Below are 13992 nucleotides of genomic sequence, written 5' to 3'. Positions count from 1 at the left end.
GGAATAACAATATTAATGTGCTAATAGTAAACTGCAGGAGCGTCTATAGAAAGGTCCCAGAACTGCTCTCATTAATAAACGGTCACAACGCCCATATAGTACTAGGGACAGAAAGTTGGCTGAAACCAGATGTAAACAGTAATGAAATCCTAAACTCAGATTGTAATGTATACCGCAGAGACAGGCTGGACAGTGAAGGGGGAGGCGTGTTTATAGCAATAAGAAGTGCAATAGTATCAAAGGAAATTGACGGAGATCTGAAATGTGAAATAATTTGGGTGAAGGTCACGGTTAAAGCAGGCTCAGACATGGTAATTGGATGTCTCTATAGGCCCCCTGGCTCAGCAGCAGTTGTGGCTGAGCACCTGAAGGATAATTTGGATAATATTTCGAGTAGATTTCCCCACCATGTTTTAGTTCTGGGTGGAGATTTTAATTTGCCGGATATAGACTGGGAGACTCAAACGTTCATAACGGGTGGCAGGGACAAAGAATCCAGTGAAATTTTTTTAAGTGCTTTATCTGAAAACTACCTTGAGCAGTTAAACAGAGAACCGACTTGTGGCGATAACATATTAGACCTTCTGGTGACAAACAGACCCGAACTATTTGAAACAGTTAACGCAGAACAGGGAATCGGCGATCATAAAGCGGTTACTGCATCGATAATTTCACCCGTAAATAGAAATATTAAAAAAGGTAGGAAGATTTTTCTGTTTAGCAAAAGTGACAAAAAGCAGATTACAGAGTACCTGACGGCTCAACGCGAAAGTTTTGTCTCAAGTACAGATAGTGTTGAGGATCAGTGGACAAAGTTCAAAACCATCGTACAATATGCGTTAGATGAGTTAGACTAGAAATCTACTCTGTAGGAATCAGCATGGGTTTCAAAAAAGACGGTCGTGTGAAACCCAGCTCGCGCTAAGCGTCCACGAGACTCAGAGAGCCATAGACCCGGGTTCACAGATGGATGCCGTGTTTCTTGACTTCCGCAAGGCGTTCGATACAGTTACCCACAGTCGTTTAATGAACAAAGTAAAAGCATATGGACTATCAGACCAATTGTGTGATTGGATTGAAGAGTTCCTAGATAACAGAATGCAGCATGTCATTCTCAATGGAGAGAAGTCTTCCGAAGTAAGAGTGATTTCAGGTGTGCCGCAGGGGAGTGTCATAGGACCTTTGCTATTCACAATATACATAAATGACCTTGTGGATGACATCGGAAGTTCACTGAGGCTTTTTGCAGATGATGCTGTGGTGTATCGAGAGGTTGTAACAATGGAAAATTGAACTGAAATGCAGGAGGATCTGCAGCGAATTGACGCATGGTGCAGGGAATGGCAATTGAATCTCAATGTAGACAAGTGTAATGTGCTGCGAATACATAGAAAGATAGTTCCCTTATCATTTAGCTACAAAATAGCAGGTCAGCAACTGAAAGCAGTTAATTCCATAAATTATCTGGGAGTATGCATTAGGAGTGATTTAAAATGGAATGATCATATAAAGTTGAACATAGGTAAAGCAGATGCCAGACTGAGATTCATTGGAAGAATCCTAAGGAAATGCAATCCGAAAACAAAGGAAGTAGGTTACAGTACGCTTGTTCGCCCACTGCTTGAATACTGCTCAACAGTGTGGGATCCGTACCAGATAGGGTTGATAGAAGAGATAGAGAAGATCTAACGGAGAGCAGGGCGCTTCGTTACAGGATCATTTAGTAATCGCGAAAGCGTTACGGAGATGATAGATAAACTCCAGTGGAAGACTCTGCAGGAGAGACGCTCAGTAGCTCGGTACGGACTTTTGTTAAAGTTTCGAGAACATACCTTCACCGAAGAGTCAAGCAGTATATTGCTCCCTCCTACGTATATCTCGCGAAGAGACCATGAGGATAAAATCAGAGAGATTAGAGCCCACACACAAGCATACCGACAATCCTTCTTTCTACGAACAATACGAGACTGGAATAGAAGGGAGAACCGATAGAGGTACTCAGGGTACCCTCCGCCACACACTGTCAGGTGGCTTGCGGAGTATGGATGTGGATGTAGATGTAGACTGACATCTCTGCCCAACCTCTTTGCCTTTACGTATGTCTGCCTGTGTCTGTATATGTGCGGATGGATATATGTGTGCGCGCGAGTGTATACCTGTCCTTTTTCCCCCTAAGGTAAGTCTTTCCGCTCCCGGGATTGGAATGACTCCTTACCCTCTCCCTTAAAACCCACATCCTTTCGTCTTTCTCTCTCCTTCCCTCTTTCCTGATAAAGCAACCTTGGGTTGCAAAAGCTTGAAATTCATGTGTGTATTTTTTATTGTGTCTATCTACCAGTGCTTTCTTGTTTGGTAAGTCACAGCATCTTTGTTTTTTATATATATTTTAATTGTAAGATTTATTTTTCTCTACTCCACTATCTTCAGTAATTCAGGTTCCCATGTTTGTCAATCTGCGGACATTCTAAATAATCCAATATCCGTGTTTGTGCTGCTCCAGACACCAATTTTATTATCCTTATCTTTTTGTACCTTGAAGCTTGTATGTTTGAACCTAGTTGCGTTACGGTTACTGCACAAGGTGAAGATTGTAATGGGGTGTCTGTTTAATTGCTTCAGTCCCTCCTATTTTGTATACCAATCCAATAGCAACAAAAAAAAAAGGGGGGGGGGGGGGGGGCAAATGGCTCTGAGCACTATGGGACTCAACTTCTGAGGTCATTAGTCCCCTAGAACTTAGAACTAGTTAAATCTAACTAACCTAAGGACATCACACACATCCGTGCCCGAGGCAGGATTCGAACCTGTGACCGTAGCGGTCTCGCGGTTCCAGACTGCAGCGCCTAGAACAGCACGGTCACTTCAGCCGGCCCCCAATAGTGACACCAATGCATTTTGGTGTACCACTGCTCCAGTAGTCCTCATTCCCAGGCAAATTTAAGAGGTCAGGATTCATATGTGTTCTTAAGGTTGAAAGTACCAGGTGGACCAGGTCAGATGGATTTTGCGTCAGATAGTTCTTTCTGTAATGAACAACATAAAGAAGAAGACAAAGAGGTGGTCAGGTCCAGGGCGTTTCTTCCGTATGTGGGTAACGTCTCCTCTAAAATAGGAAGGATTTTAAAGAAGCATTGTGTTAAAGTGATCTTCCGACCACATACGAAAATACCGGCTTTGCTTGGCTCTGTGAAGGACGATCTGGGTCTGAGGAAGGCGGGTATTTATAAGATCCCTTGTCAGTGAGGCAAATCCTACATTGGCCAAACTACTCGCACAGTACGGGAAAGATGCGTGGAGCATGAGTGCCACACACGTCTACTACAGCCCAACAAATCAGCCATAGCAGAACACTGTATTTTGACGGGACACTCCATGGATTATTGGGGAACAAAAATTTTAGCGACAACTAGATCTTTTTGGGAATCCATTATCAAGGAGTCCGTGGAGATACGATTGGCAGAAGATCTTATTAATCGAGACGGCGGCTTTCAGATGGATAAAGCATGGGATCCTGTAATTTCTTTAATCGCTTCACAGGAACATGGGTCTGCATCTAGTGCGACGGCTGACGAAAATTGATTTTATACTTTTGACTACCGGGCCTCAGCTGCGCGAAGGCGCTTTACGACAGATAGCGCAAATGTAGGTACACCACTACGCATGCACGGCCCGCTTCTGCTGCAGAGCGCGCCAAATTAGATAGGGGCGCGGTATTAGCCTTCTCCATTGCGCAGACGCCGCCGCGCCAATTTTCGGTATATATAGAATGACGCGCACCAGTAATCTTGAGCCTCGTACTCACCTGAAGATGGCTGCATGTTTGTTAGCCGAAACATCGTGCCAAGATGTCAACGTGATCCGGTTGCAAGCCCGAAATATGATGGACCAATCAATACGCCGGGAAAACTTTAAGATACACAGCATGATATTGCCTGCTGTGCCTTTTGTGGGCTCGTGACCATCTGTTTGACGAGTGATGACTGGAAAACAGAGGGCTGGTCAGATGAACTTCAGCTGATGATAGGGTCTGAGTGTAGTGCAGACAACATGAAGCCACGGACCTGAGTTGTCAACGAGGCACTATGCGATCTAGTGTTAACTAGATAATGGCCTGGGCTGTGTCTACGCTGAATGTAGCGGGTCCTCTGGTCCAACTGAACTGATCATTAATGAGAAATGTTTATGTTCAACTACTTGGAAACCATTTGCAGTCATTCATGGACTTCGTGCCCCAAACAGCAATGGAATTTTTATGGATGACAGTGCTCTACACCATCGGGTCACAGTTGTTCACAATTGATTTGAAGAACATGTAACATTTAAGATCATTACAGTGATGTGCTTTCCTTTGTACTTTGAGTAACTGAAAGATATAACAGAGTCGTTCATCAGCTGTTTAACCAGTACCTATTTTCAAAGACTTGCATTCTAGACATGCAGACTAGTTCCAGTTCACATGGGTCAAATATCTGTAGTCATTCTTGTAGTCTAATTATTGGTTAATTTCTTGTCTGGTGCTGTAATTTAGGTTTCCGATCCCTTAGAGGTAATGTTCAGTTCAGTCTAACTTTATGTTGAAACTTGTACTTACTTGGAAAGGATAATTGCTCAAGGTTTAAATCTAGCATTCTTTTTATCTTCTTTATCCACTGTCACTTTCTGTGCTTAGAAGTGAACAGAATACTATCTGTTGCTTGCTTTTGCTTCCTAAATGAGCCAGTTTCTGAAATCTCAGCCCATAAACAGGTTTCTCTGATGTAATAAAATACCAATAACTTCCCAGAATGGGAGTAATGTAGTGTTGTTCATATCTGTGATGCAAGATAATTTATACCAAATTTATACCTGAAGCTTAACCTTCCTTTTTGTCGTACAGTACACTCAAATGTAAGGAACATTACTGTCTGATACTGCTGTTGGTGAACATAGGCTTTTGACTGGATGTTAGTCACCAATTACTATTACACTTTTGGTCCAACACAAGGTGGTCATAATTAAACTGATGGTGTTCTGAGTGCTGTAGTGTGGCCCAAATTCATCGCAGGACACTGAAGCACCATTGGTGTGTTCATTAATCAGTGTGCTGAAAAAATTTTAGTTCCACTGCCTGCCGCCAGGTGAAAATATGGTGCTGTAAGCACTGTCAATATGCCGTTTGTTGCTTGCTGGCATATGTTGATTTCTTCCGTGAAGTGACTGTTGGTGTAAAGGGTTAAGAAGGCTGAAGTTTTACGTGTAAAACATAATGACTGTTGAAGAGAAAGATTGTGTGCAGCTGATAAAGCTGTTTTATCAGAACAGCAGCAATAGCAGAGCTGCAGTGCAGGAATATCACCAATGATAACAGCTGTGAAGAGGCCTCAATTCAATAAATGGACTAATGAATATGATAAAAAAATTTGAAGAAAGCAAACCAAAGACTGCGATTTATGGGCAAACCCATAGAAAATGTAACAGATCTACTGAATAGACTGCTTCCACTACGCTTGTCCACGCTCTTCTGGAATATTGCTGTGCAATGTGGGGTTTGCGTCAGACAGGATTGATGGAGAGTACTGAAAAAATTTAAAGAACAGCAGCTCATTTCGTATTATTGCAAAATAGGGGAAAGAGTGCCACGGATATGATACATGAATTGGGGTGGCAATCATTAAAAGAGACATTTTTTGCTGCGACAGGATCTTCTCATGAAATTTCGATCACCAACTTTCTCCTCAGAGTGATTGTGCAACACACACCTCAAATCTCGCAGCTTGTGCTCGAGCTATGTCATGGGAATTCTCTCTCCCTGGTCAACAGTTCAAAATTTTTGAGGTGCGTTTTACTCTGGTATTGCTACAGTATTTAGAATTTGTACGTAATGAAGCTCCAAGATAGGCTACAACTCCGTACCACAGCCCTTCACTTCTTGGCATGACATGTGTCTGGGAAATATTGTTTGGATGGATGAGGCACATTTTACTCTGCATGGAGCCGTGAATGCACAGAACTGTTGCATATGGGATTCTATTCTGCCAAATGTTGTGCAGGAGTATTCACTGCACTTAGCTTATGTGACTCTGTGGTGTGGTTTCACAAGCTCCTCCTTTCTTGACCTGTTTTTCTTTGAGAATATGACACCTCGTGGGCGTGTTAGTTGTACTTCGACATATGCATGTTATAAGGGCCTCCTTGTGTAATACGTGGTTCCAACTTTGCAAGAATACAACTGTGTCCATACTGCTATTTTCTTGCAAGATGGGGGGACACAACATGTCGCTTGCGAGGTGAAAGATTTGCTTCGAGAAACCTTCGGTAATGACCACATCATCTCTAGGTGATTTCAAGATGTGTGGCCTTCCACATCCCCCAGAAATATCTATTCTATAAGGGGTGTGTCCAGACTCTTCCTAATCTGAAGGATAGCATACTACAATGCATTGTTCTGATAACACTGAATAGCTGTAAGCAACTGTCGACAATGCCATATTAAGGATTCAGCATGTTGCTGAGTTGGGAGACCTTATTGAATAGTCAATTACTTTATAGCCACCCAGTACAAAGAGGCTATAGTAGTATTACACTGAAGAACCAAAGAAACTGGTACACCTACCTAATATTGTGTAGGCCCCCCGTGAGTACACAGAAGTGCCACTATACAACGCGACATGGACTCGATTAATGTCTGAAGTAGTGCTGGAGGGAATTGACACCATGAATCACCCAGGGCTGTCCATAAATCTGTGAGAGTACGAGGAGGTGGAGGTCTCTTCTGAACAGTATGTTGCAGGGCATCCCAGACAGTCTCAATAATGTTCATGTCTGAGGAGTGGCCAGTGGAAGTATTTAAACTCAGGAGAGTGTTCCTGGAGCCACTTTGTAACAATTCTGGGCATGTGGGGTGTTGCATTGACCTCCTGGAATTACCCAAGTCCATCGGAATGCACAATGGGCGCGAATGGGTGCAGGTGATCATGTAGGTTGCTTACATATGTGTCGCCTGTCAGACTTGTATCTAGATATATCAGGGCTCCCATATCACTCCAACTACTCAAACCCAACACTATTACAGGGCCTCCACCAGCTTGAACAGTCCCTTGCTGACACCCAGGTTGCATGGATTCATGAGGTTATCCCCATACCTGCACACATCCATCTGCTCGATACAATTTTAAATTTTTTCAGTCACCAACAGTCCAATGTTGGTGTTGACAGGCCAGTGTGAGGCGTAAAGCTTTGTGTCGTGCAATCGTCAAGGGTACACAGGTGGGCCTTCAGCTCCGTAAGCCCTTATGGATGATGTTTTGTTGAATGGTTCGCACGCTGACACTTGTTGATGACCCAGCGTTGAAATCTGCAGAAGGGTTGTACTTCTGTCACATTGAACGATTCTCTTCAGTTGTCATTGGTTCCGTTCTTGCAGGATCTTTTTCAGGCCGCAGTGATGTCGGAGATTTGATGTTGTACTGGGTTCCTGATATTCACGGTACACTCGATAAATGGTTGTATGGGAAAATCCCCACTTCATCACTACTTCGGAGATGCTGTGTCCCATCATTCGTGTGTTGACTATTACACCACTTGAATGTTAACCTGCCACTGTAGCAGCAGTAACTGATCTAACAACTGCGGCAGACACTTGTTGTCGTATATAGGCGTTGCCGACTGTAGTGACGTATTCTGGCTGTTTACATATATTTGTATTTGATTACGCATGCCTATACCAGTTTCTTTGGTGCTTCAGTGTATATAGAGCTTCTGAGATCTGACATGTAAGTTATTTTCTTCCTTGTCATGAATTATGCTGACACGGAGACCAGGACTACTAAAACAGCCCACTGTACTGTAAATTTAGTTCAGCTGCATGTAAAAGCATTCCTATAACTTCTGAGAAAAACTTTTATAGATCCCTGTGTGTCTCTTGAACACATAGCTTGTCATATATCTTATTTTATCATATTTCGTAAATCAATTGTTCTTTGGCTGCTGACATGCCCTCCAAAATTTCTTGAAGTTGTTGTTAGGAATTTTACATGAAGTCCATAAGAATAATCTATGGAGATGGAATAAAGAATAATTCACATTTTATCAGCAATGATACTTATCTATTAAGAGAAGAAAAATTGCAATCCTAATTGACTATTACTACTACTACTACTACTACTACTACTACTACTAATGCTACTACCACCACCACCACGACTACTGAATAGTAGTACTAGTAGTAATAATAATAATAATAATAATAATAATAATACTCTCAGTACAAGTCTTTTTGTTTTCTTTTCAGGCAAATAAACGAGACCAAAATGTTGTTCCTGTAACAATAAATCAGATATTGACAAGTGCAGATTCGGGGCTAAAGATTGGGACACAGGATATCACATTGGTGAGAATTTGTGCTCTTACTGTTATTGTATTACATATTCTTGAGGTACTGTCTTATTATGTAAACAGCAAAACCCCATTTGCATGTTCCCGTTTTTTGAATTTATTTTTGTCAGTACCAACATAGTTCCTGTTCCCTGATTACAGTGCTTTCCTGTCATTAACAATTCCTCATTACAACATTTCCTTTCGTTTAAAATTATCACAACCTTTAACATTGATTTTCATACAGTGCCTTGTATTCCTGCACAAAGTCAGCCTTGAACAAAGTGAAAATTGCAGTGTATATACAAAGTTAATGATCATGTAATGTAATGTTAGCATGCTAAGCATGATTTTCATTGTCAGCATGTTGCATCAGATTCGCCTATATTATAGATCCGCAGTGTTTGGAAGGATGGGGAAGTATGCTAAACCACTGCCGTAATGACAGTCACAATCTGATGAGAGTGACTGTAGCAGCAATCTTCCTTCTGCTCCTTGTGTTGTACTGCAACAGCTTTAATTTAATTTCTCAGTCATTTATACCAATAAACACCTTTTTCTAAGATGGCCATCTGTATAATGCACTTTCATGAAACATTGTTCCTCAAGGTGCTCTGTAACATGATGACAATTTCTGCCCTATTTCTCACTGAGGACATCCTTGAATCAAGTAATCTCCTGGTGAGCAACAAGCTGAAGATTTTGTGCCTGTTGTTCTTTGCTTGTATAGACTGCCAACTTTAGTGTTTTAACCAGTATTGTGTTACAAGTTTTATTTACCATAATTTTTCAGTGATTATCAATAAGGAGTCTCACATTAGAACACTAATATCTTTTTAATGTGGTTCCATGAAAGACTTTTGCTTCTATGTTTTATTTACACCATTGGACATGATCTGCATGAGGAGGGAAACCTGTGCGCATGTTTGTGTGTGTCAGCACTTGGCCACTGCCTTTGTGGTGGATGCTTCGTATACTGTGGAACGACAAGTAGAGCTAATTGCTGTTAGAAAGAAACAAAAACAGTTATGTCGGATTTTTTTTTTTTAATGTGCAAATTTTAAGTTTTTTTAATTTCATATTTTGAATAATATAAAGAGAATTGCAGTAAGAGTAATTTATTCATTTTTGTTTGTTGTTTTCATTGCTTTTCTGTATTTTACGCTTTCTGGCAGTTTACAGTTTCTTTGGATCAGTCCATTGAAAAGTGTAACAAGGTGTTTTTTACTGTAGCTGTTTGCGTGTTGTGGCGCAATAAGAGCACACAGAGTACTGTGAAAATCAGAAATGTGACATGTAATTTTGTAAGTAAGTTTTTGGAAAATTCTTTCTGTTAATATACAGTGAGAAAATTCTCTGAAGGAATTTAAGTGGCACAATGATGATTCATTTAATGATTTTCTCCCTGTGTCTGCTTTCATGTTCTGTCCGTTACTTCTGTGAGTAGCTTATTGCATACAGACGAAACTTTCTCTTTGACAGCTTAATGTGTACTTGATTGTTTTTGAAATTAAGGATGTGAGTGAAATTTAGTGTTCCTGGATAAGAGGGCAGAAGGGTGGCTGTTGAGCTTGGTGCTTATATTATAGTGCGTAATTTGAAAAAAAGTGTATCATTACCAATTTCGCCAGTGCCAAAGAACTGAAGAGTTATTCAAGTGGTTACTTTCTCCCAAATTTGAAATATGAGCTTCGTAAAAGGTGAAATTTTCCTAGAGGTGTGATTGATCAAAATTATTTAGTCCTCAAAATAATAATATTCTTCCACTCCTATAAAATAAATGCCCTCAAAGTAACTTGGATGGATTTTGTTTAAAATTTTGCAAGTTTTGTGATACAGGTTTTGTTAGTTTGTAATAAAATAGTTCTCTTAAAGACTGTAAGTAATATGCACTCATCAAGATGAGAAGTGCCACAGAAATGCTGTTGGCATCTACCACAATGGGAACATATAAAATATCGGTCAGATGGTGGGACTGAAACCTGTACCAACAAGTGATGACAAGCCATTTTGACCATGAGCTATTTTCGCAGCAATGCTACCACCTCTTTCGGACCACATCTGGTGTTGCCAGTCAAATTACTATATATTTGGTGTTTGCTATGAATGTCATATGCTTCAGTGTATAATGTTTAATTGGTATTAATTTCCTATGTTTTGTATGGCAAGTCTTTTTAGTAGGATAATACGGTCTCCCCTATAACCCAACATGGGCATTAATGGGGCGAAAGTGTTGCCACAATGTGTGAGGTGGCTGAACATGACGAAAACGTCCAAAGTAGGACTTAGTCATTTTTTGTGTGAACAATTTTGTTTTGTTGTCTGTACATGTAATAAAAGGTATCTCATATTTCAACAGATGTAACTTAAATGTATGAGAAGTGTAATGTTTTTAGTGCAAAAGTGTAAATGTGAACAGATGTGTGGACAGTTTGAAATGTGAGACAGCTTACAGGGGTTGCTGTCATACATTTTACTGCTTTTTTGTATTATTCTTATACTTCTTTTACTAGCATAATAATAATAATAATAATAATAATAATAATAATAGGTTTCTGTTTTGATTTCCATTCAATTTATGTAAAAGAATGCTTCTATAATAAAGCTTTATTTGATTTACTTCAAAATGTAATGTTTGCAACTTTTACTGCTCTCTCTCTCGTCATGGATAATACAGTTACTGAAACCATAAGTTCCACAGTCTCTGGTTCTTTTTTTGTGTAATTATGGACTCATTTACTTTACATCCCAAGTAAAATAACTTTATCTCAGTGAAAACAGCTTTATCTCAGTGAAAACAGTTCTATCAATAGATGGTCAATGAGATTTATTTCGCATAACAACTGTTCTCGATCATTGTGCCTTAAGTCTTATTGTGCTTCAGATATTTTTCCTGTTGTGTGCAGGTTACAATTTGTGGTATCATAACAAGAATGCAGGTGGCATCAATGAAAGTGACTTATGTGATATCTGATGACACAGGATCAATTGAAGCACACTTATGGGTTGAAGCTGATGTAAGTACATTTATATTTATGTTGTCATTTAACACCTTACATAATACTTCTTTTCTGAATGAACCATGGATGGTGCAAGTGGTAATAGAGTAAATTATCATGGTTTGTTGTCTACAGTATCGACCCCAGAAAGAAAAGGAGCACATAGTACAATAGATTGATAATTTATTTTTAAATGGAGACCTCATGATAGAAGAGAGCCATATAATAAATGGTTTGTCTGGCTGTGATGGTCTAATAAAAGGATCCTCATGAGTCAGATTTACCTGGGAAGGAAGAAACAAAATTGTAATTCTGACATAATTGCATTATTCAGGGAATTTTGGATAATGGAAAATGGGAACAAGTTTACTAAAGGCATACAGTAAATGCAAAGTTTATTTTTAAAACACTATGAATCCAATTTTCCTTTACAGTGGGTGAATGAAAATTACTGACTGAATTGAGAGAAAGGTTAGCTACATCTGGGAATGAAACTTGTGCCTGGAAGAGAGAACTGGAAGGTGCATTGCAAGCAATCTTTCAAAGTTCTTCACCGCGAACCAAAAGACTGAAACTGTGCATTACGATGTGTTTTTAGAATTTTGAATTTTTTTGTGCAAATGCAATTCAGGCATTTTAGGAATGAAATGAATAAACTGCAGAAATCAACTCCCAAGTAACAATAGCAGTGGAACAAATGCTATTAAATTCAGTTATGAGCCATAGAATTAAATGAGTTCTTAGTAGCAGTGGTTGAAAAGACAGGGAAGCGCCATAAAAAGTGGTTCCATTAGACTTTCTTACAAGGAGGCCACAAGGTAGTTGAAGTTTTGTAATTTTTTATATTTATGGTATGTAAAGCTCAGAACTCAAATTGCAATACAGCAACACAGTTCTCCACAGCTATCAAAAATTTTTGAGAAAATGGGCTTTGAAGTTGTCTAATGATCATTCATATACAAAATTAAGGTCAGTTTTTCTGCAAGCAGTGTGGCTCTGTGGTAAAGTGCTCATCTGCTGTGTGTGTGTGTGTGTGTGTGTGTGTGTGTGTGTGTGTGTGTGTGTGTGTGTTTGGGGGGGGGGGGGGGAGCTGGATTCGATTTCTGTTGGATTCAAATTTTTAAACCAAGTTGCATGTTTTGTGGAGCATAAAATTCGTGAAGGGGGTTGGGGTGGAGGAATCAGTAGCGCTCGAGACTGCTAATCATCTTATTATTAATTACACGTTGCATACAAAAATCCAGTTTTCATTGCAAATATGAGCTCTTAATTACTAATCTTTTATAAAAGATTGTTAATCAAGATTGATGAATTAAAAAAAAATAAAAAACAATTTTATCCTCTGTATGTATTTTACACTTCATGGAAATGGTCATGAAGTGTGCACCTTTGCTTAACAATTTGAATCAGACAGGAACTGACTCCCCGCCACAGAGGGGCAGGCAGGCAATCTACCACAGAACTTGTCAAAAAATAAAACCTTTTTTTAGCGTGTTAAAGATAGTTGGGAGACTCCAAAGTTTATTTACTTAAACTTTTGAAAGTTGCATGAACATGCTTTGGGAACATTGAAACTTGTGCACTGAACTTCACGTACCACAAATATCTGATTGCTATGTGGTTGCCTTGTCAGACAAGACTTGCAGTCTGAACAGCAGATATCAGTTTTGTCAAATCAGCAGTTTGATAGATTACAAATTATGACACTGGAAAGTAATAACTCATCTAGCTGTGACGGTAGTTCAATTAAAATGTGAAAAATCTTGAGCTATATTGGCAGTAATTTAGTCCAAATGTTTTTTCATGAATTTATAAATAAGTGACCCCTAATTACGGACCCATTTCTCTCCTTGTATTCTCAGAATTCTCAAAGAAAGTAACTTACACCAGAATATTGTAGGCTTTTAACAGCAGCTCCTTCTGATCTATAAATACCTTTCTACAGGAAAAGTGATATACAATTACACAGATTCCCTTTTGGTAGAACTAAACAACGAAAATTACCATGTTGGCATTTTATGTGATTTTGCCAAGGGCTTCTATTGTGTAGATAGAAAATAATATTAAGGAAACAAAAACAGTATGACATTAAAGGCATTCCTGTTGCATGGAAAGAGTCATGACTGTAAAATAGAAAACAGAAGGTCACATTAACAAATTATACCATGGAGGGTGGGGAACATTGAATTAAATTAAAAAGTTTTATCTGGGTGCACTCCTATTCTTGACTTCAGTAACTCATTTGCCTTCAAAAAAGTTTTAACTTGGGGCACTCTTATTCTTGACTTAAGTAACTCATTTGCCTTCAGTCCATCAGGCAGTGATGTTTGCTGCCGACAGATATACTGAGAAAAGACCTTAAATACTTCCATACTAGACACAATTGGTTCACAGTAAGCAGTGTAACCATGATCCTTGTGCAGTTCGGAGCATGGTAATGGAATTAGAGATGTAGGGCATGTGCAGTATGAGGCCCCATGTGTGAAGTTCTAGGTCTCCAGCTGAGCCGGGACCAGCATGTTTATAAATTAGCAATACAAAAACACTTCGGTTTTACCTGATGTGAACTTACAAATATCTGTGTGTTGCCCTGCACAAGGAATTGCTATTATTAATCACTACTGTCCTGTGCCATATTATT

General features: G+C 39.5%; 1 protein-coding gene across 1 annotated transcript in view; it reads left to right on the top strand.

Moving 5' to 3' along the window:
• LOC126161719 (replication protein A 32 kDa subunit) overlaps positions 1-13992 on the top strand; it is a 41973-nt gene that overhangs the window by 15725 nt on the left and 12256 nt on the right. The window contains exons 3-4 of the mRNA XM_049917753.1: positions 8270-8368; positions 11259-11369. Coding sequence (XP_049773710.1) covers positions 8270-8368; positions 11259-11369 — 210 coding nt within the window. The remainder of the gene's footprint in view (positions 1-8269; positions 8369-11258; positions 11370-13992) is intronic.

Source organism: Schistocerca cancellata, chromosome 2 (genome assembly GCF_023864275.1).
Source record: "Schistocerca cancellata isolate TAMUIC-IGC-003103 chromosome 2, iqSchCanc2.1, whole genome shotgun sequence".
Classification (NCBI taxonomy): domain Eukaryota; kingdom Metazoa; phylum Arthropoda; class Insecta; order Orthoptera; family Acrididae; genus Schistocerca; species Schistocerca cancellata.
Note: the sequence above shows the minus strand (reverse complement) of the source record. Positions and strands in the feature narration are given on the sequence as shown.